Source organism: Marmota marmota, unplaced genomic scaffold (assembly GCF_001458135.2).
Source record: "Marmota marmota marmota unplaced genomic scaffold, marMar, whole genome shotgun sequence".
NCBI classification, from domain to species: domain Eukaryota; kingdom Metazoa; phylum Chordata; class Mammalia; order Rodentia; family Sciuridae; genus Marmota; species Marmota marmota.
In genome coordinates, this window is record NW_026000051.1 from 936,786 (window position 1) to 960,114 (window position 23,329).

The window sequence follows — 23,329 nt, forward strand, 5'->3', positions numbered from 1 at the left end:
TGAACTCAGTGCCTCACGTGTGCTAGGCAGGTGTGCTGCCGCTTAACCACAATCCCAGCAACTCATTCCTTTTTAGTTTTATATGTGGTGCTGAGGGTGCCAGGCAGGTGCTCTGCCAGCTGTCTATACCCCAACCCAACTTGTTCTTTTTAAGCCTCTGCTTGGAGTCTGCCCCATGACCAGGTCCCCACAGAGGAAGTTTAGGTCACCTGCAGTCCTTATAACTACAACATGGTGTGGTGAAGATCTTGGCATACAGGTCTTTTGTCTGGGTATAAATTACGTTTTAGAGGAAGAAGCAAGGGTGGCTGCACTCACCATTTTGATGGGTATTGTCTATCTGCCCTTCAGAACAGTTGTACTGGCGTACACTTCCAGTATGAGAATCTGCCTGCCTATTTTTCTGTTTATCCCATGTTTTTTATTATGTAGTTTTTAGACCTTTGTTAATCTAACAGGTGAGCAAAAACACATCACCATGTTTTCCTGTGTGACCAAGTGAAGGAGTGTATGTGTGGAATGAGGACTGCCAGAAGAGATACCTCTTGTGGTGTATCTTTTGTAAACTGGATTGGAGAAAGCAGAGGCCCAGGCTTGGGACCAACCAGGGCCACCCAGTGTGTAGAGGCAGGAGAGTTACTCTCCCACCCAGTGGGACCTGAAGGAAGAGAGGTGGGTGGCGTGGTGTGCCCTGTCCCAAACAAGGCTCCAGGCTCTAGGTCTTGCAGATGTACTGTGGAAAGTCCTCTGTGCACGTCCCCTCCTCTGTCTGCAGGGCTCCTTGGCTGCCTCTCAGCTGCATCTGCAGACTCCTGCAGGGGAAGCCTTCCCTGGCACCCTGTTTAACAGGATAGCCCTCTCTCTGCCATGGGCTTCTCCCTGTTCTCTCTGGACTTCTGACCTCCCGTACCATTTGCTAACGCCTTTTGTTTACTGTCTGCCTTGTTCCCCTTCAGGAATGTGTCCTCCACAGGATGGGGGGCTAGGTTTTCTTGTTTATTCTCAGCGCTGTCTTTAAGGCAGAGCTAGTGTTTGTGTGTTTTTACTCATATTTGTCTATTTCATAATTATTACTTATTACTACTCATCATCGAAAGAATGAAATCTAGAATGAAACTTGTGGGTTTGGGGCTCATTGGAGTCAGAATCAGCTCCGTGTCTTTGGGAAGTGACGACTTCTCCAAGGCTCTTTCCTTGGTGAAGTGGTCTTGTAAGGACCCTCCCTGCATGTGTCATGAGGATTTGGTACCTGGCACAAAGCAGAACCTTCTGAGGCCACTGTTCTTGTACTGTTTCATGAGTGACGTCATCTCTTTTGTTTACACACTGCTCATTGGAGGCAAGTGTGTACAGTTGTGTGCTCTGGTAAATCCAGAGTGACTGTGCCACTGCCACAGACTCAGTAGCGAGCTGAGTCTCAACATAGTCCTACTTGTTACTCAGGACGTTTCAACGTTTTAAAACAAAGGCCTGTATGTCACCTCCTCCTGCCTTTAGCTTCTTTGTCCTTAACCTATACTTAGAGCCAGACAGAAGGAGGGCCACATTCAGGTCCTCCACCTGAGTCTGCTTGTGCCAGGAGAGGAGCTGTCCTGAGTTAAGCAGTATGAGAGAGAGACTTTCTGCAGCATGTCAGAAGCCAGGCTCTCATTCTGAAACTTGGTTCCTCATCAAACGTTCATCCTTAGCCATCTTTCAGACCTGAAAGTGAGCTGTCCCCTGTGATTCTTCTATACCATGTTTAGAGAATGTTTCTCAGGTTACCCTTTGTCCTTGGACAGAGCACGATGATGGCATCAAAGGCCAGGATAGGCTTTATTAGGAAGCCAGTTCTTGGAGAAGTGAGAAGTGAGTTTGTTCTGCTGTCATAATAGGTGACTTCAGTGACCCTAAATCCTTGAATCTGATGTGCTTTGATGAATATACAATCTTGATGTGTCTGTGAACACTTTTAAATTCTTCTTTCTTTTTTCCCTTGAATCTAATAAAGGTGATCACTTGTTTTTTGCTTCAGATCTGTTTATATTTATGAGAGTTAATGATATGGTGTGCCTTTGGGGAAGGAAGGAAAAATTCCTTGGGATTCTTGAGCGTGGAGTGGGCAGGGCTGTAAGCCGCATCTTCTGTTCCCATCTATTTAATAAAGATTGCTGTGGCTCGTGCTCCTGGTCTGTTCACGTGGGGCTGCGTGGTGGCCTGTGTTGCTGCTTCTGAGGTTTGCACTGTTATATTATTAATAGCACTGATCACACATGCCTTGCATTTCATATAGAACATAAGAGGCTCACCTAGCATGAATGAAAAATCTCAAATTGAAAGTACAGATGTTATAAAATTTTTAAAGAAGGGAATGTGTTATGGTTGAAATTGTGAAATAAATATAGCGTATTTTTTATCATCAAGCTATGAATGACCTTGGATTCTTGGGTGGTGGGTTGGGGGAAGGACGGAAAGCACCTTCCTCTTACCAGTATGCCAGATAGGATTGAGACTGAAAACCAGGGATCTAAGTTACCCTGACAAGAGTGAAGGAAAGCAGCCTCAGAAAGCTAGTGCTTAGGAGGCGCGGTCGTCACCAAGCCCCCCAGCTCACAGAGCATGCGGAGATGTCGGGACACAGCTGAGGCTCCACACTCTGATGACATTTGATGGGGCAACCTTTGATGATGAATTTTCTTGCCCTTTTTAGGGGCGTAAAAGGAGAGGCGGGTAGAGTTTCACAAGACTCTAAATTTACCATTTTTTTTTTTCAGATTTTAATTTTCTTAGAAAAAATGTCAAATGATTGTAGATCCCAAAATGCCTTTGCTGGCATTTTAATGGCGCTTTTGAGCCCAGTATGGAGTGCAAGTGAAAAGAAAAGCAGTTTCTTTCCGAAGCCCAGGACCAAACAATGTCCCAGGAATCGTCATGATTTATATATTGTATGTGATCTTTGCTTAAACATTGTTAACCTGTGCCCTTTACAGACAATGCTGGGTCAGAAAATGTCAGGGGAACTTTGGATTGCCTTCATAATCGTGTAAAGAAAATTGTTGTCCTCAAAAATCCAGAGACTGTGATGGGCATTCCTAATAGAGATGAACACAGCTCCGTGCCTGAGCCTGCTTTTGCCTGGTGGAGAATGAAAACTATTTGAGTGAGGTTCTTACTTCTGTTCTGGACCAATTGTGAGGAAGAAAATAGGTTGCTACCCGTCAGGCTGCTGTAGAGTCTGTTTGATTTGTTTGGAAGGTGAATTCTCAAGGTAGGAGGCCTTTGAAATGCTTACTCACACCCAGACAATTTATTACAGACCTAGAGGAGGGCTTGCTGTGGAGGGCAGGCCAGGCACTGCCCAGGAAGAGAGGGTGGCTGGGTCACCTGCTGTGAGTAGAGGGGACAGGGGAGGCCAAGGAGGAGGGCAGGAGAAGACTCAAGTCTTCCTTGGAGCCAAGGGGACCAGGAGAACTGAGACAAGTGGCCCCTCTTCCCTCCTGAGACTTGCCACCACCTCGTGTTTGCATAGGTGAATGTCTTCTTGTTCATCTCATCATTTAGGTCATTAAAAAAAGAGCTTAGTGTAAAGGAAGAAAGAGACAGTTCTTTGGCAGGACAGGCACAACATGACTATTTTCAACTCCTGTGTTTTGAAACAATGTGGTTACTTCACTTCAGCTCTTTCAGGAAGAAGGAAAAAAATCAAATGTGTGGGCTTGGTAGGTGGTTTTGGCAAATTGCGGACCAAAGTTGATCCAGAGTGGCGCATCATTTCTTTTCAAAAAGTTTACTTTCTCTGTAAACACCGAATGGGAGCCGAAAAAACCCACAATTTTATTCATGAGACAGTATGTCTCAGTGTTTCTAGAATTTTCCATCCTTTTCCAGTTTTCATGGTGGTTTCCATTATGTTCTCCGCATCTGTTTGCAGCCAGGGCTGGGCCTTGGGCTGGTGTCTCATGATAGCTCCTGCGCACCCTGGCCCGCACCCTGGCCAGTCCCTGCTAGCAGCACCCACCCCCTCCACCTTCTGATGGCAGCACTCACTAGTGGAGAAGCTCAGCACCTCATTATCTCTACAACCTGAGCGAATTTGCAAATTAATTGATGTGTGGGAGGGAAGGCATCTGCTATTGTAGAAACCTTTAACTGTGCAGTAAAGCTTGAGATAAAATTAAGTGTTGCTGTAGTAAACTAATAGCCCCAGGTGATGAGCACAGTGGGGGCAGTGGGCGTGGCTCACATTTTCAGGACCTGCTTTTACACTTAGGTTTTTTTCCCCAGCATAATGTTTATTTTCATCAAAGGAATACAAACACAGAGTTTAAAAGGCAAATAAGTAATACCATGAGATTTGTCACAGGAGCATAGATCCCTTGCTTGATGGTTCCCAAAGCCATTTCTCAGAGGTGACTCCTTTTATTCTTTCGGTTCTTGCCTGTTCCTAGGTGACTGGCCTCCACTGCTATTTTAGCTGTCATGGGGCTCCCCTGCGAAGGTGGGCATTCAGTCCTTGCCCCACCCACATCTGTCTTATTTTGTTGCACTGTGGACCCGTGTAGGCTGAGCCGAACAGTGTACTAGAATTGCTCTTCCTCTTTGTAAAAGTTGGGTTATGGGGTGTCTTCACCATCTGTTGTGCAGATGTACCTGCTGTTTTCAGGTGCCCTTGAACCTTGGGCCTCTCTAGATCAGTCTCTCCAGGGAGGACATCACATGGCGCCTGATATGAATGGGGATCTGGGTGTTTAAAAAAGAGTTATCCCAGCCACCTGTTTTCACCCTGCCCTACACCCAGCCTTCCTTGATACAGGGTGCCTGTGCTCCCTCCTCCTCTGGAAATCTGCAGTGTGGTTCAGCTTGTTCTTGACTTCTCCCCCACTCAGCCCAATGCTCCCTTGTGCACCGGGCTTCGGTGGACTTCTCTCTGCTGAGGTGGTGCTGGCCCATCAGCTTCCTGTCTTCTAAAATTCAATTGACCTTTCTTTCCATGGTTATCTCAGCTCCTGTTCTCTTCGTCCTTGTAGGCTCCTACCTTTGTGTTTGTCTCTTTCCCATCATTTCAGTGGCTCGGGGGGGAGCATGTTTGAACAGGACTCTGTTTTGCACATGGGTTCACAGCATCTTGACTTTGATTTTAAGAAGTACGCATTGATATAATGGCTCTGCGTTTCCACGAAGGACCTCCTTTTCATCACGCGACTGGAAGACATCTGCGCAGTCATCTGCACGATGCTGATTTGTAACAGGCAGTGGTGTCTCTGGGTCCCTAGCAGACCTTCTAAGAAGGGGTTTAGATGCAGCAGGAGGGAGCATCCAGCTCCCGAGAGGAAAGCGCTGGCCTTGCCTCTCTTCCTGTGTGGGTTTAGCCCTCTCTCCAGGACACCCTCTGGCTGTGTGGCTCTCAGCAGTTCACTCTTCTGCAGCCAGGAGTGCCTGCAGAGAGATGGCAGTGTTCAAAGCTGGGCTTTGCAAAGAAGCAGAGACCCTTTAGTGTTGGGCTGGGGGAGAGTGTGGCCTCGGTACCTGCTCCCCATGCAGTGACCCTACTTTGGGGTGCAGGTAGAGTGCTCGCCCCACTCCCCCGTTGGCCAGCCTGCGCCCCGCTCATATAGACAGAGAGGTGTGGAGCCTCCTCACATCTCTCCTTGGCTTTGAAAACCAGGGCATTGGCCACCAAGTTAAGGCACCTGCCTTTGGGAAGTCCTTGAATTTTCCATGTAAGAAACATGGCCTTTCCAGTCCACCTCCCTCTACCTCTCTCTGCCTCAACGGTAGCCCTGGCCCATGCATATTGGCCTGTATACCTTGAGGCTTTTGGATCATGCCCCCGCTTCCCCCTTTGTGTGCAAGGGTAATGTGAAATGCAGCTCACAAGCCTGTTTCCAACCTTATTAAAACATCATTTCCCCTGCCTTGTTCCCAGATTTCTGTGCTTAATCATAGAAAGGCAGCTTGTTCAAATATACATTATTCTTGTTTGAAAAACTCTGTTGGCTTGTCTCCCTACCTAGCCCCTCCATATTTTGTAACCCTGCCTCACCAAGGCAGTACTTATTAAATATCATAATTTGCTCATTGGAGAATTATTTGTAAACTTAATTAACTCTCTGTCAGTGTTTGAGTTAATTTTCTCCCTTTAATTTTAGCCTCCCTAGTCATGGTTTTTCAGATTCTGTCCTGTGTCTGTTAAAGACTTTGTAAACAGTTTTGAAATGCCAGTTGGTGATATATGGGCCTCTTTAACATTTCTTTGATTTATGTGCAGTGCTGTGGAAAAAGGCAAAGAAAGCAAATTATATGGCGAAAAATGTTGCCAATCTTCACTTTTTTTACCCTTAGTTTTAAAAAGTACACTTATCAATCACATCTGATGGATTTTCTTTTTTATAAAGATTGAAAATTTAACTATTTAAGGACTCTTGCAATGCATGTTCTGTGTTTGCTTAATCAAGTGTAGCTTAGCACTGGAGTGGGGTACCAAAATTCCAAAAGCTCCTCAGTCTCTGTCCTCATCCTTTTCCCTCCAGAAAGGATATGCAACAAAAAGATCCAACTTCTGATATCAGTTGGAAAGGTGGAACATACCGGAAGCACGGTGCATCCATGTCTCTGACCCTGAATCCATGTGGTGAGCAAGCAAGAGCTGTATCCTTGTGACTGGCCCAAGATTTTTCTCCAAAATATACTTTTTGTGGCTTCTGGGTAAATTAAATGTTCACTCTCTGAACCAATCCATGAGACAGCAAATATCTTTGGAGATTATACTACAATGGTCTTCAGATTTTAGTGTGGCTCATGGGGTGCTTCTAACAATACTGTTTCCTGGGCTCCTCAAAGAAATTCCGATCTAGCAGATTTTCAACTGGACCCTGGAATCTGGATTTCTGGTGGGCGCTCTGGATGATTCTGATGCAGATGAGGCCCAGCTGGCATGAGCAGTCTTCCTGGCTCCCCTACCATCCACTGCATGGCAGAGGTTCACACTCCCTCCCCAAAGCTTTGTGAGTCAGAATTCATTTAGATTTTAGAATATTTTATATTATGGAAAGGTGGCGTGGTTCATATGCCACATTCATTTCTCCAGTAATGTCTGGGTCAGTACCCTGTAATCAAATGTTGTGTGACAAAAATGTCTGACTCTTCACACTAAGTGAGACAAATTAAGATTTAAATAGATTCACATCAGTTTGTGTCAGGTTTTGCTGCCACATGAGTTCTGGCTCCTATGTTGATGATAAAGATTTTGACTTTCAGAGCTTCTCTGCATTTTTACATTTTGAAAAGGAATTCTGGCTCTGAGCTGACAGATTCTAGCCCTGTCTTCTGTTCTGGGTATGTGACACCAGGAGGCTGTGAGTGATGCATAGGTGCTCTGGCCTCAGCTCTCACATTCCCCAGTCACCCTGGGAGGCTGGGGAGAGCCAGGACCATTCAAAGGTAGTTGGCTGTGTAGAGCTGGAAGCCGCAGTAGAGAAGGAGCCATGTTCCCTTCTATCTCGAGGCTTGATTGTGGATACCTCTCTGCTTCCCTAAGAGCCTCACAAAAAATCCTTACCAACCAGGTAACCTGAGTGTGACTTCTTTTTTTTTTTTTAATATTTATTTTTTAGGTGTAGATGGACACAACACAATGCCTTTATTTTTATGTGGTGCTGAGGATTGAACCCGGGTCCCACCCATGTGAGGTGAGCACTCTACTGTTGAGCCACAATCCCAGCGCCATGAGTGTGACTTCTTGTACCCTGAGACCTAACTTAGTAACTAGAGGGACATTAAGTCCCCACCATCCCCTGGTTCAGAATTTAAATTCCTAACATACTTTGAAGCTCACTTCATATCTCCTCTGCCTCCCACTAGACAGATATTTGCTTACTCATTTAATTAAAGACTGTTTTTGAGAGCATACTAAGTTCTGGATAGCTGGTTAGGTGTAGTGCTTGCAGAGCAGGGACCCTGATGCCAGGCTGTCCAGATTCCAGTCCTGACCCTGCCAGGAAGCTTTCTGTGCCTCAGTTTCCTCATCAATGATATAGAGATGATAACAGTAGCACTTAATCTCACAAAGCAGTTGTACAGATGAATTGAATTAAAAGAAGTAGACTAGGGGCTTGCTCACCAGGAACCCTGTATATGCAGCAGCTCATGTCATTGCTGTCATTTTATTGTTAGGCCAAACCCTGTTTCACTCACTGGGATGTACAGTGAGGACTGGGGGCGGATCTGCTCTAGGGAGCTTATGTTCTAGGCAGGCCGGGGCCTTCTAGGAGCAGCGCTGACTCCATCACAGCATCCTGTTCTTGCAGATAGTTGTCACTCACCTACATAGCCCCTGGTGCCAAGACTGTGTGACCTCTGGGGCTCCTGTGGCAGGCAGTTGGGAGAGGAGTAAAGCAGATACAGAAGCTTTGCTCTAATGCACAGCAGTCAGCCCTGCAGGAGGCACTTTGGGAAGGTGTCTGGTTGAGCAAGCTTCCGTTCTCACCTCCCAGGCACTTAAAGAGAAAAGTAGTCTTTTTTTTTTTTTAAGTGTTATGGACAAAATGAAACATTAGCTGTGGTACCTACGACTGCCTATTCTTATCTTCTCACTTCTGCCAAAGAAGGCTACTTCCCAATATCTAAGCTCTTCTCTGGGTGAATGTGGTTGGTAACAGATGTGTTATTAATCTTCCTTTGTGGACCTTCCCATTGGCTATTGCTGATCCTCATTTTGGTTGCTTGTTTTTTTTTTCTTCAGGTTTTAGAAAGTTTGCATAGCACTGCCAAGTGTCATGGTCATCTTCATCATCTGGGGCAGTATGGGGCTCAGCTCTGTACAGTCTAGCCATCCCATGTGCGTCCCTTCCCTCAAGCCCATCAAAATTAGACCTTTTTTTTTTTTTTTTTGTACCTGGATTTGTTGAACCCAAGAGTGCTTAACTGCTGATCCACATCCCCAGCCCTTTTATGGATTCATTTTGAGATAGGGTCTTGCTAAATTGCTAAGGCTGGCTTTGAACTTGCAGTCCTTCTGCCTCAGCCTTCTGTGTCACTGGGATTACACGCGTGCGCCACTGTGCCCGGACAGACCTGCTTTTGATGGGTCCAGGCTCCTAAGTCCTAAGGTACTTTTCAGAAGCAAGGCCTTCTGGTTATTGGCGCGGCCTGGTTGTTAATGGCCTGACAGCCTCAGCCTGGTCACGGCACCCAGAGCTCGCACACCTCGATCGTGTCCTCACGCAGCCACTTTACTCAGCACTCCTCATGCGCCAGGTTCTTCTGGAGCAGTCGGCAGTGTTGAGCAGCAGTGTCACCACAGTGAGAGAAGAGAGCTGTGGCTTGGGGCAGTGGAGTGGCCTGCCTCTGTTGTGTCTCCAGATGACTACACACCCACACTCCTAGTTGAGAACTGCAGAACGCCTCCTCTGCCTAGGTCATGTTGAGTGTCCAGTAGGAGATTCACTCTCATCTATTGTTTGTTTTAAACCAAAAATATTCCCATCATTAGTAAATGTGACTTCCCCTCACCAAGGGGAGAAGCTCACAGCCCTGTGTTTTGCATGGGAAAATCCTGTTACATAGGCCAATACCTGTGCCTTTCCTCCTCCTCCTGTGTACACAGTCACAGTCGGGACTCAAGTTTCTTCCTGCAGAGGAAGAGACTGTGCATAGCAGTCTGCTGAGGCCTGACCTTCTCATGCCGGTACTTTGCTAAGTGTGTAAGAAATGCTCCTTAACCCGACTGTGTCACGCCTCAAGGTTGAGCCCGTTTTCTGGGTGGTCAGGTTGTGTTAGATTAAGAGAGCAGCCTCCTCCACAGTTTGTTGGAGGGGCTTCCAGCTGCTCCTGTGGATCACCTTTCATTTAGTGTGCCCACAGGGCTTTCTGCAAGCCTTACGCCGTTGTTCCTCCTTTTATTGAGACTTTGGCTCAGGATCAGCATCTCCATGTGATAGATCATCTTCCTCAGTTGTGTGGGAAAAATTTTGAGTTATTTCCTTCTCAATACAGCTACTCATTCAGAGGCCCAGTGGGTGCATTTTTCCTTTTTTCCATTACACTTACCAATTTATTATCTGACATGTTTTGGGTGACATTTGATTAAAAACTGATCGCTCTAATCAGTTTTGTTGGAGGAGGGAGTTTCTGGGCACGGCCACTCCTGAAGATCACGAGAGCAGCTTTGGTGTGCCTGCCTGTAGAGTGCTGGGCTCTGTGCTGGGCGCTTTGGTGAATATCATATTACTTCATCCAGCAACAGCCCTTCTTTGTCTTCTGCACCTGGAAGGGAGGCCGGCAGTGCCTTCTTCCATGGATAGAAAGAAAAGAAAACCCTTTAAAGTCCCCTCAAGCAGTGTGCTCAGTAAACATGGCAACACTCGGGGCTTGCCGGGTAGACATAGCTCTTCTCATGGGGCTAATGAAGAACCGGGATCAGATGGGAGAAGGAACCTGAGGTGGCCTTTGTGGAACTGGCCAGCTCACTGCCCCTGAGTTCAGCCTTTGCTGTGTCCTGGCAGAGTGCAGAGGAAGCAGTTGCTTCCTTGCACCCAGTGCCTCCTGGTGGTCCTGAGCCATCAGGCCTCATTTTCCATTTTCCTGAAGCAATATTGCAGTTGTGAAAAATGATCAATAAAAAAGTGCCTTCTCCCGTCGCTGGCCTTGCATGCCTCCAAGTGAAGCAGCTGTCCTCTCACTTCTACCTGTTACCTCCAGCTGTTTTGATATCATAGTTGTATATCTTTCCCATTTGGTGGCTTTCTGGCTCCCTTCTTTCTGTCTGATTTTTCTCTGCACTGCCTTTCCTTCTTGCCTACCGCCTCCTGCTTCCTGTTCCCAGTTACCAGGGGTGGAGGAGTGTCCATCAGATCCCTGACCTGAGCCATTGCCTCCTAATGGACTCTGGGTTTATGGGGGGAAGGTGGGGAAGCTGGTGGGGCTGCATTTGACACCTGGACTTAGTGCTTCAAGCAGAAGAAGCAGGTTTTTTATGACCCTGGAGGAAAGGAGTTCAGGAAGCTCCCCCATGAAATCTAAATGACCAGGAGGCCCATAGAGCACATTCTTAGCTCCCAGGGAGCCATCCCTTCCTTGCACTACCCATAAAAGAAGAAGTTTATGATAATTTAATTATAATTTTACTTTTATCAAATTGGTAATTTTTGAAAAAAATCATGCTTACTAGTTTAAATAACTTTGCAAATGATCATTGCTTAGAATTCGTGAGATGTAGAAGTGTCCATTGGTTTTCATTTTACTCATTTCTTGGTTGAAAAACTCTTATTTTCTCTTTGGGGAAAAATATCCAGGGTCAGATCTGTTATTTAGAATGCTGGTTCTTCCCCATGCCTCACCTGTAAGTGTTGGGGAAGAATAACAAAGTACTACACGGATCACCATGTGAGCGCCTGGGCAGCTTTTGTACCAGAAACCATCAGGGCCCTTTCTCAACCTTCTCGCTGGCTGCCTTCATTGGGGACTTGTGGTGACTAGTAAAATGTTTGCATTTCATAAGTACATTTGAATTCCACCAGTGTTGATTTTTACACTGGGAAGTCAAGTCCACAGTGCGTTTTCATAGAGGAATCTTTATGCTATCATAGCATTTCAGTGTCAGAAGGGACCTTGGGCATAATTGTAAACTTGCTCTCACACTGTTGATCCAGGCATTAAGTTATTTATTTAAAAACTAGTATGGGCTGAGGCTGTAGCTCAGTGGCAGAGCTTTTGCCTGGTATGTATGAGGCACTGGGTTTGATCCTTAGCACCATGTAAAAATGAATAAAGGCATTCTGTCCATCTATAAGTACAAAAATTAAAAAAAAAAAAACTAGTATTTTGCATTTCTGGCAGTCTAGCTAGGAATAATTCTGGTTGTGTCCTCTTCCCTGCTACTTCGGTCTTTGATCAGTAACAGAGAAGCATCATATATGCTTTCCTCTTTCTTGGGTACAGAAGTCTCAGATGTCAGTGGTGATTATTTTGGGGTGGTTCAGGCTTATTGGCAGTGGGGACTTGATGTCTCATCTTACTTGGACTTCTTCCTCTCATAGGTGTACATACAAACTTGCCTGCCATGTTGTCCCTTTTCAGGGGAGTTACCCTCATCCTTGTCACCACCCTTCAGTGATCCCTTACAGTGCTCTTATGACTGCATTGTCAAATTTTGCTATAAACCCCTTTCTGTTTCCTGCCTGCATTTTCCTAAGTGGCCACGTGTCTTAGGGTTGGGTGCTGTAAAGAAATAGAGTAGACTGAGTGGCATAAGCTACATGTGTTTTTCACAGTTTTGGAGGCCAAGTTCTGGAAGCCCAAGATCAAGGTGCCAGCAGATTTGGTATCTGGTGAGGGCCCTCTTCCAAGTTTGCAGCCTGCCACCTTTCGCTATGTCCTTACCCCATTAGAATGAAAGAAATCTGGCCTCTTCCTCTTTGAATAAGACCTCATCTTCCCCCATGTTAGTTCCCAAATAACGCCACTCCAAACCCCATCTCACTGGGGACTGTCCTTTGACAGGAGAGTTTAACGGGGACAGAATCCTCAGCCCCTAGCACTAGGCTGCTGTCCAGTGATCTTTCTTTTGGGCTGACGCTGCTCTCTGAGACCTTGTGGGGCACCTTGATGAGAGCCTGATGTGACAAGGAGGGCTGGCTGATGTGGGGCAGGGCGACAGGGTTCTAGGTCCCCTGGTTGATCTTCTCTTGTGTTGCCTGCTCTTGCCTCTCTCTCTAGGCTGCTTTCTCTCCCTAACAGACATCTCACAAGGGCTGCTCCTCCATTTTTAGCCACATTCACAGTTTGCTTTGTTAATGAATCTGTTCTGCTACATGAGTGATGTGTCTCCTAGCTGATTGGCATTTTGGAAGCACGATAGCATGCTACAGCTGTAGTGTAAACAGGAGCAGTTGTGGAGAAAGACCTATTAATAAACGTGTGAACTCAGGGAAGTTCCAGTGGAACAGCTCTGCACAACCTAAACATTGTCACTATTCAGAAAGGAAAAGATTGCTGTCTGTTTACTTCTTTAGTATCTTTTGAAGTTTGGACATTTGAGGATTAATATGTAGGAAGAAAAGAAACCCAGATGGCATTTACTGAGTAAATCATGCCACAGTTGAGCAAGGAAGCACAGCCCTGATTGGGTGTCCTGCTTTCATGGTAATTGAAGGGCCCCAAACCCAGCTTCCCAGTGGAGAACAAATAGGCAAATAAATTGGAGGTTTCCTTTGTATGGTTTATTGGTACTGTTTTGAGCAACTAAAAAGATTATTTACCCATACAAGCTCAAATTTGAGTTTTTTTTTTTTTTTTTAAACAACTATTGGCTATTTGAAAGAAGTGTTGGGAGATAAAAGAAAAAATCAAGCTAATATCATTATCTGGTATTTAGATTAAAATCTAAGCAAAACAATTAGACTTGGGTATCTTTCTGTAGTTGTTTTCCTTGGCACAGACAATACCAGGCAAGCTCGCCTGTTTTTTTGCTTAAAGTTTTTCTCAGAAAAGGAACCAGAGCTTTATTGTAATACAGGGCTCTTACTCATTAGCTGGAAACAAAATGTGTTTCAGTAATGAGGGGCAAAGGTCTTTGCGACTCAAAGTGGTGACGAAGTGTTCCTGGTTTTGCACGAATCTTGGTTCTAGTTGAAATCTAATGGCTTGGGGAAATAATGACTGAATGGGAATTTCAGATTAGCACCACGCCCCTGTCACCCCCAGTGTACCACACACATCTGTGCAGGGTGACTTGACCCAGTTGTGTGTGGCGTGCATCAGTCTAGGTGTCACATGTTCTTAGATTGTGATTATGGGTTTCTGCATGTTCTGCTGGACCTTGAAAGTGTTTTCAGTGGACTTGTACCAGCCAGCTGTTTTGGTCACTGATTTGCAGAGGCAAAGTGGCACCGATGTCCTTGCTTGTTGCTATCATTATGTTTAACATGAAATCTCAAAGAAAATTCTCCAGTAAAAACAGCCCATTAGCAGTACCACAGTTGCCCCGTCTTAGAACAATAACTAGGAAGCATCATCAAAGCTGCTAAAAACATTGAATATGTTACAGCCAAGAGTAGAATTTAGATTTTCTGATAGTATTGAAGTTCCTATGGTTTCATAATTTTTTTTTTCTCTAAGGTTTTAATGCTGAATAATAAGACCTTAAAACAATGAGATTTAAAACTTCTCCCAAGGGACTGGGGTTGTGGCTCAGTGGTAGAGCACTTGCCTAGCATGTGTGAGGCTCTGGGTTCGATTCTCAACACCACATATAAATAAACGAATAAAATAAAAGTCCATCAACATCTGAAGAATTATTAAAAACAAAAACTTCTGCCAACTCACCACCTTGCACCTGATGCAGTTGGTAGTGGGGAGAGCCTGCAGCATATCAGGGCCTCCGAGAGGCCAGGCAAAGGGCACAGACAAGAGCTGCCAGAGTGAGTGACACTCACCTGATGTAGTTTCCTGTCCAGAAGGAATCACCAGGTGTCATTGCTTAAGTGGGCATGACAAGTGCTAGTTCCTCACATGTGAGGTGAGTCCTGGGTGGCCCACCTCCTCCTTCAGATGTGTGTGACCTTGGGCAATGACCTCTTTAAGGCTGGAGCCTCCTCATGTAAAATGGAGATGAGTGGGGTGGGGTTGGCTTCTCTCCTTTTCCGATGTTGGAAGAGGCCAATGGTAAGAGGACTGTTGGATGGAGCAAGTCTGTTCTCTAGATGGGCGAGAATGCCAGGCCAGGCCCGAGCAGTCTGACTAACCTTCTAGTCTGCCTAGCAGCCACTGTGTGCAGCGGGATCACAGAGGAACCAATAACAAGGTCTGCACTCTCCTGGTCTTCCTGGGTGGCCAGTGTCACTGTTGGCCAAGGAAATAGCACAGGCTGCCTTTCTTCTGTCCCACATCCCAGGACAATAGGAGCTATGTGTTTGGAGAGGGAATTGGCCCAGAGTGACTTACAGGGGGGACTGGGGGTGGGGTGGGGTGGGAGGTGTTCTTGCCCTTCTGATTTCTTTTTTCTGTCCCGAGGGCCCCTGATCTAAGCTTCTTACAGTGTGTTAGAGCTTAGTTCTGTCCTGTTCTTTTCCATAGGATTTGGTTATGGCAGTACCAGTGCACTGTTAATGTTCTTAGAAACATATATAAAGTGAATTCTTAAAATAAAGTGAAACATACCTTAAGGTCAGGAGAGTTCTTCCAGCACCCCCACTTGTCCCTTCTGTAAAGAAGGCCTTTGGTGAATCTTTGAGAAGGAAGTAATGCTTTTTTTTTAATAGTGGGAAGAATCAGATCTTGATCGCTCTGGTTTATAAGTTTTGAGATTTTTGAATGTCAAATTCTCTTAAAGTGGGATTCCGGCCATATGGCACCGGTAGAAAGATATTGCATATGGTGAGACACTATGGCATGGACCCCTGGGAGGTTCCAGCATGCACATCACCTCCAAGTACTGGGCCTGATTGAATGCCACTGGCTTAATTAGCATATTGAACATGACAAATTTCTTTTTAAACTTAGGTTCATTGGAAAATGAAAATGTTTTCTTTATCTATTTTGGAGCAGATAGAAGCATTCAGAGCAATGTGGCCGACAAGCAAATGGAGAACTAACTAAGGGGAATAATTTGTTGCTCATTTGATTTTGAATCTGAAATTTTAACCAGAACTTGCATTTGAATGCTGTTTTTATCATTTTCTGTCATATTTCCTTCCAGTATATGTCATTAATTATAATTCATAGCTTATTAAAGCTAATAAAAATAATTTTTTTGATGGTGCCAGGCGTTGAACCCAAGGCCTTGTGCATGGTGGGGGCAAGCACTCCACCAACTGAGTTATATCCCCAGCCCAATCCAATTTTGACACCAGGAGCTCAGACTTTCTTTTTGAAGTGGAGGATGGGGGGAGGGGTGGCGGTGCTGGTGATGGAAACCTAGGACCTCTACATTCCAGGCAAGCTTTCTGCCACTGAGCACACCCCAGACCAGTTTAGACTCTTTCAAGAAGATTCTGTAAAGACCTAGGCTGCCCAAGGGAAGTTGTATTAAGCTTATTATAAGAATATAGTAGGGATATCACTTCACCTCTTTATGGTGAAGCTTAATGCCCTTTTTAGGAACACGGAGGAATTCAATTTTAGAATTTAATGGATTCTTGAGGAAAATATAATGTTTGTTTTCTAGAAAAGGAAGTGAGATGTATGATCACATAGCAGTTACTAGTAGCAAAGCCCAGGAGCACATTTCTCAAGAGGATGCTTGTGTAGGCTCGCGGGCTGGGCATATAGAAAATATTACAGACCCTACCTGATGACACTTTGAGCTTCTCACATGCTTAGTATCACCAAGCAGTACTTTAAAAAATACCCAGTAAACCAAGATTTTCCTAATTCTAATTGGTCTTTCCCTCAGGTCATTATAAGGTGTTGAAATTTTCCTAGGTGTTGAGGGGATAAGTAGATATAATTGATTAGAAAAGGTTTTAGGTTGAGAACTGATGGAAGAATTCTACATCATTCATAGAAAATAGAAGGCTGAAATTAATAGAGCAGAACTGTACCTGGAGAAATACTCTCAAAACTCTAGAGAGCTCTGGGGTGTTGGTGCCATGGTGTGGCAGCCCTGTGGTGAGTAAAGACCCTGTCCTGCTCGCCATGCACACACCCTGTCTCCGCAGTGGTAGGAAGTGAAAAAAAAAAAAAAGAATAGATGGATTTCTTTTCTTTTCTTTTCTTTTCTTTTATTCTTGCTGCTAGTGAAATGATCTTGATTAGAAAATCACATTAGAACTTCGGCAGTTGCTGTTTGAAATAGAGCTGTTTCCATGCCACAGACGTTTGGAGAGGAGATTGTTTATTGAAATGTATTTTTATAGAAAATATTACAGAACCTGTAATCGGAAACTGATGGCACTGTTTTGTAGAGTGATATGTTCCTAATGCTGGTTGTGGGTTCCCTCTGAGCTTCCTTCTGCTGTTCTAGAATGATGAGCCGAGTGAACGTTCTCCAAAACTCTCTTTGGATCTACACCGAGCTTCATGGAACAGAGTTTTAGGTGCTTGAGTAATGTATAAATCCTGTTGGACAGGAGCTGCCTGTCAGTTTTATTAACTTTGACCTTTTCTCCCATTATAAAGGTGGTCCGGTTAATATTTAATGGGCCCCTTATAGATCTTGACAGTTGGAGCTGTGTTCCTGGAAACTGGGATCCGTATATATGATTAACAAATGCCACTTAATCACTATGAGTCAGCTTGCAAGGGCAAGTTTCATTCTGGGGGAAGAGACGTCCCTCCACCTACATGGGCTCCAGGAGCTGTGCTGTGGTTGAGCGCCTCCAAGATGGTGGGCTGCACAGGAACCCTGTAAAAGGCAGATGCAGTTAGCATATAGTTCTGCTCTTTTGTGTTTTGTTTGAGCAGACGATTCAAATGATGCCAGGTGGGCAAAATCCCCCTGCCACTCTGCATAGTTTGCAGGACTCTTCCTCTCCAAGTCAGCAGAAGTGGAATGGCTGAGTTTGCATGGATAAAGGAGAGCCAAAAGGAGAGATGATTCCTTGAGCCAGGAGGGGCCCTGCCAAGCCGTCTTTCCCTTTAAATTCCATAAAAACCCATGCATATTGCACTCATTGCAAATTCTAGTGGGGAAGATCGAAACCCAGGCAGCTGACATTTTGAAACATTGTCTTTCAAACTTGTACTGTCCCTTGCCTCCATTGATTTCCCATTTAAGAAATCTGTAGGAGAAAACCAAATTTGAACAAAATTCATTGGTCTAAGATGAGTTGTTAGAGGCAAATTATGCCCCCCTTTTCTATCCTGAGAAGAGCTCCATTTTTATTATGAAGGCAATATATCCTTGTCTTGTGTGGGACAGCCATAGACTGCACAGCAAATCGAACAAGTAAATCAAGAGCCTGTTAAGAAGCAGTATGGATGCTCCAAATACAGCCGTTTCAGTCTTGCTGGGTCACTGGTATCTTCATTTTTATAGCCACTTCCAAGGAGCAGATCATTTCAATTGGCTTTGTTTTCTTCACTCTGTTTGTGTGCAGCCCAGTGGCATTAGGTGAGGCCATTTATTTTTTAGAATGTTATTACCCTTCGCATCCAGGGCCCAGCCCTTTATATGTGGTGGTCAGCAGCTTCATTACCATGAGCTGTAAGTAGCTGACACGACAAAGAAAATCTATGCCTAGGAAGAACAGTTTGAAAAGAAATTGATCAGAATTTTAGAATGAATTACTCTTTGTGCACTTACTTTATTCTAAATATATGTTTGAAAGATCTTGCTTAATTTGAGAAGAGAGGAGGAAACATTGGATGTTATAAATGGTCTCAGTCCAGATTCATAGCTTTACATTTGCACATTTGAGTGTTTTGTTTACATCTGTTCAAAATTGGGACAACTTTCAAGGCTGATTTTATTGTGAAGAGTTGATGATAACTCTTACAATCTAAAATACAAAGCCCAGAATTAAAAAGTCATCATTATATATCAAGCTGGAGAGACGCTTTATTTGGCAGTTAGTGAGAATGATGAGTTTTATAAATCCATAGGTCCTGGTGGTAGGAGTTGGGGGATTGGCTGCATGGGGCTGTGAGGGAGCTCTCTGCAGTGATGCAAGATTTCTATGTCTTGATTTGGGGTGTTAGTCATGCAGATAAATACTTCTGCCAAAACTTATCAAACTGTACACTTAAAATGTGTGCATTTTACACAAACTGTTATCTTGAAGTGGATTTTTAAAATTTCTTGTTTGGTTTAGAACTAGGCAGTGTCATTTCTCTTTTCCAATGGAGAAGGTGAAATACTGTAGAGGGTAAAATGATCTGTCCTGTAACTTCAGAACTCAGCAGTTTGTCCAAGAATAAAGCAAAGGATACTGGCACTGAGCCCACTTAAAGTATGTGCTTCCTCCCTGCTACTTGTTTCCAGTCATAGGTAAGTGGAGATGATATTGACTTCTTCACCAGTTCTCAACGAGCCTCTATTTGTATACATTTTGTCAGATATAGTCCTGAGTTTGTCCTTCTGATTGATGCTGGTACCTTAACCATGAAAACAGTAGCCGCGTGGCACTTGAGTGTGTGATGGTTGCGTGTTCCTGGCTCACTATGATAGGCTACGAGTTTTGTGGTTTTTATTATATGGAAGATATGATAATAACATGAGTTCTCAGAACTAACTCTGTCTTTAAGGGAAACCTTGGACTCTTATTATTTTTTTAAAGTGACATAAGCTTTAAAATTATTTCCATAAAATATATGAATAAGAGTGAAAAATAAAGAAAAATTACCCAATTCCTACTAGTATTTAGAAATATACTGATAGCATTTTAAGTGTCTATTTACATGCAAATTATTTTTAATTCCACAAAATGATGTTGTAAAGTTCTTTTGACATTTTAACCGCTTTCCCAATTCACTGTTGGACAGTTTGGTTGAGTCCAGTGTTCATCATTGTGTAATGCTGCCATGAGCAACCTTATCCATATTTCTTTTCTATTAATGCACTTCTCTCTTTAGGAAAAATTCCTTGCAGCAGCATGTTGGTAGCTGGGTATGATATTCCTGAACTGGTGGAGCAGATTGGGACTGTGTCATTTGGTGGTCTGATGCTGTTTCCTCCCCCCTTTGTTTTCTTCTTCTCTGTAGTTGCAGTACCATGCAGGCCTGGCATCTGGCCTTTTGAATCAGCAGTCCTTGAAGCGGTCTGCAAACCAGATGGGAGTGTCTGCCAAGCGTCGACCAAAGGCACAGCCCACCACCCTGGTCCTGCCACCTCAGTGAGTGATGGGTTTGGAAAATAACTTTCCTTTTGGGTGAACTCGACATTGTGCTTGTTTTGAGCTGCTGGAAAGTTATTTTTGTTTTCAGAATTGTTTCTTTCTTTAAAAAAGGAGTATGGTGGAAATAGAAACCAAGTGCTATGGTAACATCCTTTGCATAGATCTTTATGAAGCAGCTGTAATGCAGTTTGTAGTTTACATGTTTTGTATGTGACCTTTCCTTCTAAGACTTTTAGATGACACATAGCTTATCATTTCATTTGTTTCCTTATCACAGTCCCAAACTTGGCCGAATATGATTACCCTTATCCTTATCTGACAAAGGAGACAGCTGAGGAACGCCTAGAGAATCGGCTAGAGCTGGCAATGGAAGCAGTTGGGTTGCTGCTTCTTTTGGGTAGTGACCATGTGCCCTTCTGCGCTAGGTGCAGCGAGGTTCCTAGGGCATACACCTCTGTGAGTTCTTTCACACATGTGGACCTCCACGTACTACCACTGCCAGAAGGCTGGAAGGGCCCCTTCCTTGCCTTGTTCCCAGCGTATTTGTGCTGCCTTCCTCCCTAGCCTGGCCTCTGAAACAGTTTGCCTACCCTTGAACTTCATATAAACGGAGCCGCACAACATGGCATCTCTGTCAGCTTGAGTTTGTGCTGGGGATTGAACCCAGGGCCTTGTGCATGAGGAGCAGTGTTCTACTACTGAGGTGCGCCCGCCTGGGACCAGTGTATCCATATTTTTCCACTCAATATCTTTAGATTCAGCAGGCTGTTTGTACTTTTTGTTGCTATGTCTTCTTGTGAATATGCCATGTTGTTTCATCCATTTACCTGTTAAGTTATTTTGTATCAAAAGCCCTAAGAGATGTGTTCCAAGGATTGCTTCATGATGCAGCTGTCAGTCCTTGCTGATAAAGAGGGGCCACACCCCCCCCCAGAAGGCTGGGCATAGACTTCAGGCACATTCCTCAACTGTCCTGCTGTCCTTAGACTCCCTTTTGCTTATGAACTAAAAGACAAACTACATTTTTACATTTCCTGCCCAAAGGAGTATTTGCATAGAAGACTTAATAGTTTGCCCTTACTGAAGATCTCATTTATTTTCTGCTTGGTTAGCAAATATTTATTGTGCCTACTGTGTGCTGGAGCATGGTCCATGCTCTGGAGATGTAATCACGAGCAGGATGGACACAGTCTTCCAGGAGTCTTTTGTTTAGTGGGTGGTGGTGGTATGGGAGTGGGGGTAGACAGGAAAAAAACTCTAAACAAATTTATAAGTTAGCACCATAATTTCTAGTTATAATCAGTGGAAGGGAATAAAGAAGAGCAAGGTGTGGGAGGGGGGAGCGTGCTGAAGTAGAGTAGCCAAAAAAGGGCTCTCAGGACATGACCCGGGGCAGACACCTGGGAGGAAAGGCCAGGGAAGAGCTGGGGTGGCCCCCAGGGATGCTTCCTGGGCCTTTGTCCAGCAGGAATGCACTCTTCTACTTCCATGTACACCTCTCCAGACTTCCTCCACATTTTGCGTTCACTTCCTGGACAGGATGAACACAGCCAAGGGAACTGGGCAAATTGTCCTCGAGTGTTGTGTGTGCTGGGTGCCATATTTCTCAAGAAGCAGCTGACCACAGAAGCCCAAAGCTTCTTGAGGAGCATTGCACTCTGTTGTTGCTTACGTGTTGGTCTGGGGGTTTTGCACAGCTCAACCTGCAGCTCTCTGAAGTCTGGTGGCCTTGTAACTTGTCACTTTCCATGCATGGATTGTCTATTGAGGCAAGATGTTGGCGAGGAGTGAAAGACTTTCTAATGGTCCCGTAAGACTGGAGCCAAAAAGTGTTTGTTGCTAACTCTCTTGACAAAAGTCAGTTCTTAGTCCATCTGTTCACCATTTGTTAATTTGCATTGGCTTGAAACCTGTTTACAGGTGACATGCTATTATGAGGACACTTAGAAACTATTTTAAGCACCAAGGCAATCAACAGACTCTGTTCTGATGCCAAAGGAAGAAAGAGAGAGAGGTATTCACAACTGTCATTATAAATTTATAATAAATCACTCAAAATACTTAGTTTCAAAGAGAAAAGTAGTTACTGTGTGTGTCCTAAGAATACAACAGTGAAATGATTTCCTATACTTAGTCACCTATTTCCTATGAAAACTGACTGCTGCTTTTTCACATCTTGGAGTTTTTGGGGCTTACATTATCCTGGAGTCTCTTCATAAAACTAACATCCAGTGGCAGGATGTACAGCTAAGACTCTCATTGCACTTTTGTTGAACACCTACTGTGTGTTACTCGTTGTGTTTGATATTAGCTAGAAATTCCATATAGCTACTGGCCTTACTGGGTTACAAAAACCCTTTTTAAAGTTCAAATATATATATATATAAAATAGTAGTAATATATACATAATGTAGATTTTAAAAAACCCCAAAGATTATAAAAAAGAAAAAAGCTAATGTCATCCTAAAAAAGTTCTTACTAAAATTTCAGTAGATATTAATTCCAGACTTTTTTCTGTATATACATGATTTTGAAAACTATATTTATATTACAATATAATCCCAAAGAATTATATTGTAATATAAATATTCTCAAAGGTAGTTATTAGTCTAAGGTGGCATGATTTGATCTGTGGGATTTTAGAATTTGCATATTGCTAGTGGGGTTATGGTTGTATTCTATAGATTCCTAATCACAACATTTTTATTATAAACATGATAAGACCTGACGTTAACTCCTTAAATTCAAGGAAATCCCTTGAACCCCCTTTAAAAAGACCCAAATTCTCAAATGTGGTCACAGAACAAATTGCTCCCAAACTTAGCATTTTAACCACGTGCACATTATCTCTCACAGTGTCTGTGGACCAGTACTCTGGGATGGTTTGTCTGGGTGATTCTGGTCCACAGTCTATCATCATGTTGCTGTGGGGAACTGGCTAGGGCCACAGTCCTCAGAAGACTCAACTGGGTCAGAAGCTCTGTTTCCCAGGTTGCTCACTGGTGCCGGCTGTTGACAGGAGACTGTGGTTCCTCTCCACAGGCTGCTTGAGCACCCTTGTGATATGGCGGCTGGATCCTCTAGAGGCAGCAAGCTCAGCCAGAGAGAACCAGGTGGAGGCCATCCTTTTCATGATCTAGCCTCAGAAGACACACGGGTCACTTGCATTTGTTCTCTTCATTAAAAATGAGCCATTAAGTGTTACTGACATTGAAAGGGGGCGGGGCGTTAACTCTCCTTTTGAAGAAAGAGTGTCAGAAAATGTACAGACATACTTTAAAGCCACCTAGTTGCAATGGCCAGCTGAGCTCCCCCGGTGGAAGAACTGGCTCAGGGAAGGACTGGCTGAGCTGGCCAGCCCCATTTGCGTGTTTATTCAGTAAATGTTTTCTGCGGGCCTCCCAGAAAGATGTAATAATCTTGGCCTTCAGGAAGCTCTGAGGAACAGACAAGTAGCAGGACATCATGACAGCAAAGGCCAGGTCCTAATGATGGACCCCACCCTAGGATGGCCATGCAGGGTACAGGAGACACACCAGGGGAGCCCGACTGGCCGCCACTGCCAGCTTTCTCCACCC

General features: G+C 44.3%; 1 protein-coding gene across 3 annotated transcripts in view; it reads left to right on the forward strand.

Annotated features, from left to right (window-relative positions):
• Med27 (mediator complex subunit 27) overlaps nt 1–23,329 on the forward strand; it is a 182,628-nt gene that overhangs the window by 40,277 nt on the left and 119,022 nt on the right. For all 3 annotated transcript variants that reach the window (XM_015497409.2, XM_048812841.1, XM_015497410.2), the window contains exon 3: nt 19,618–19,748. In XM_015497409.2, coding sequence (XP_015352895.1) covers nt 19,618–19,748 — 131 coding nt within the window. The remainder of the gene's footprint in view (nt 1–19,617; nt 19,749–23,329) is intronic.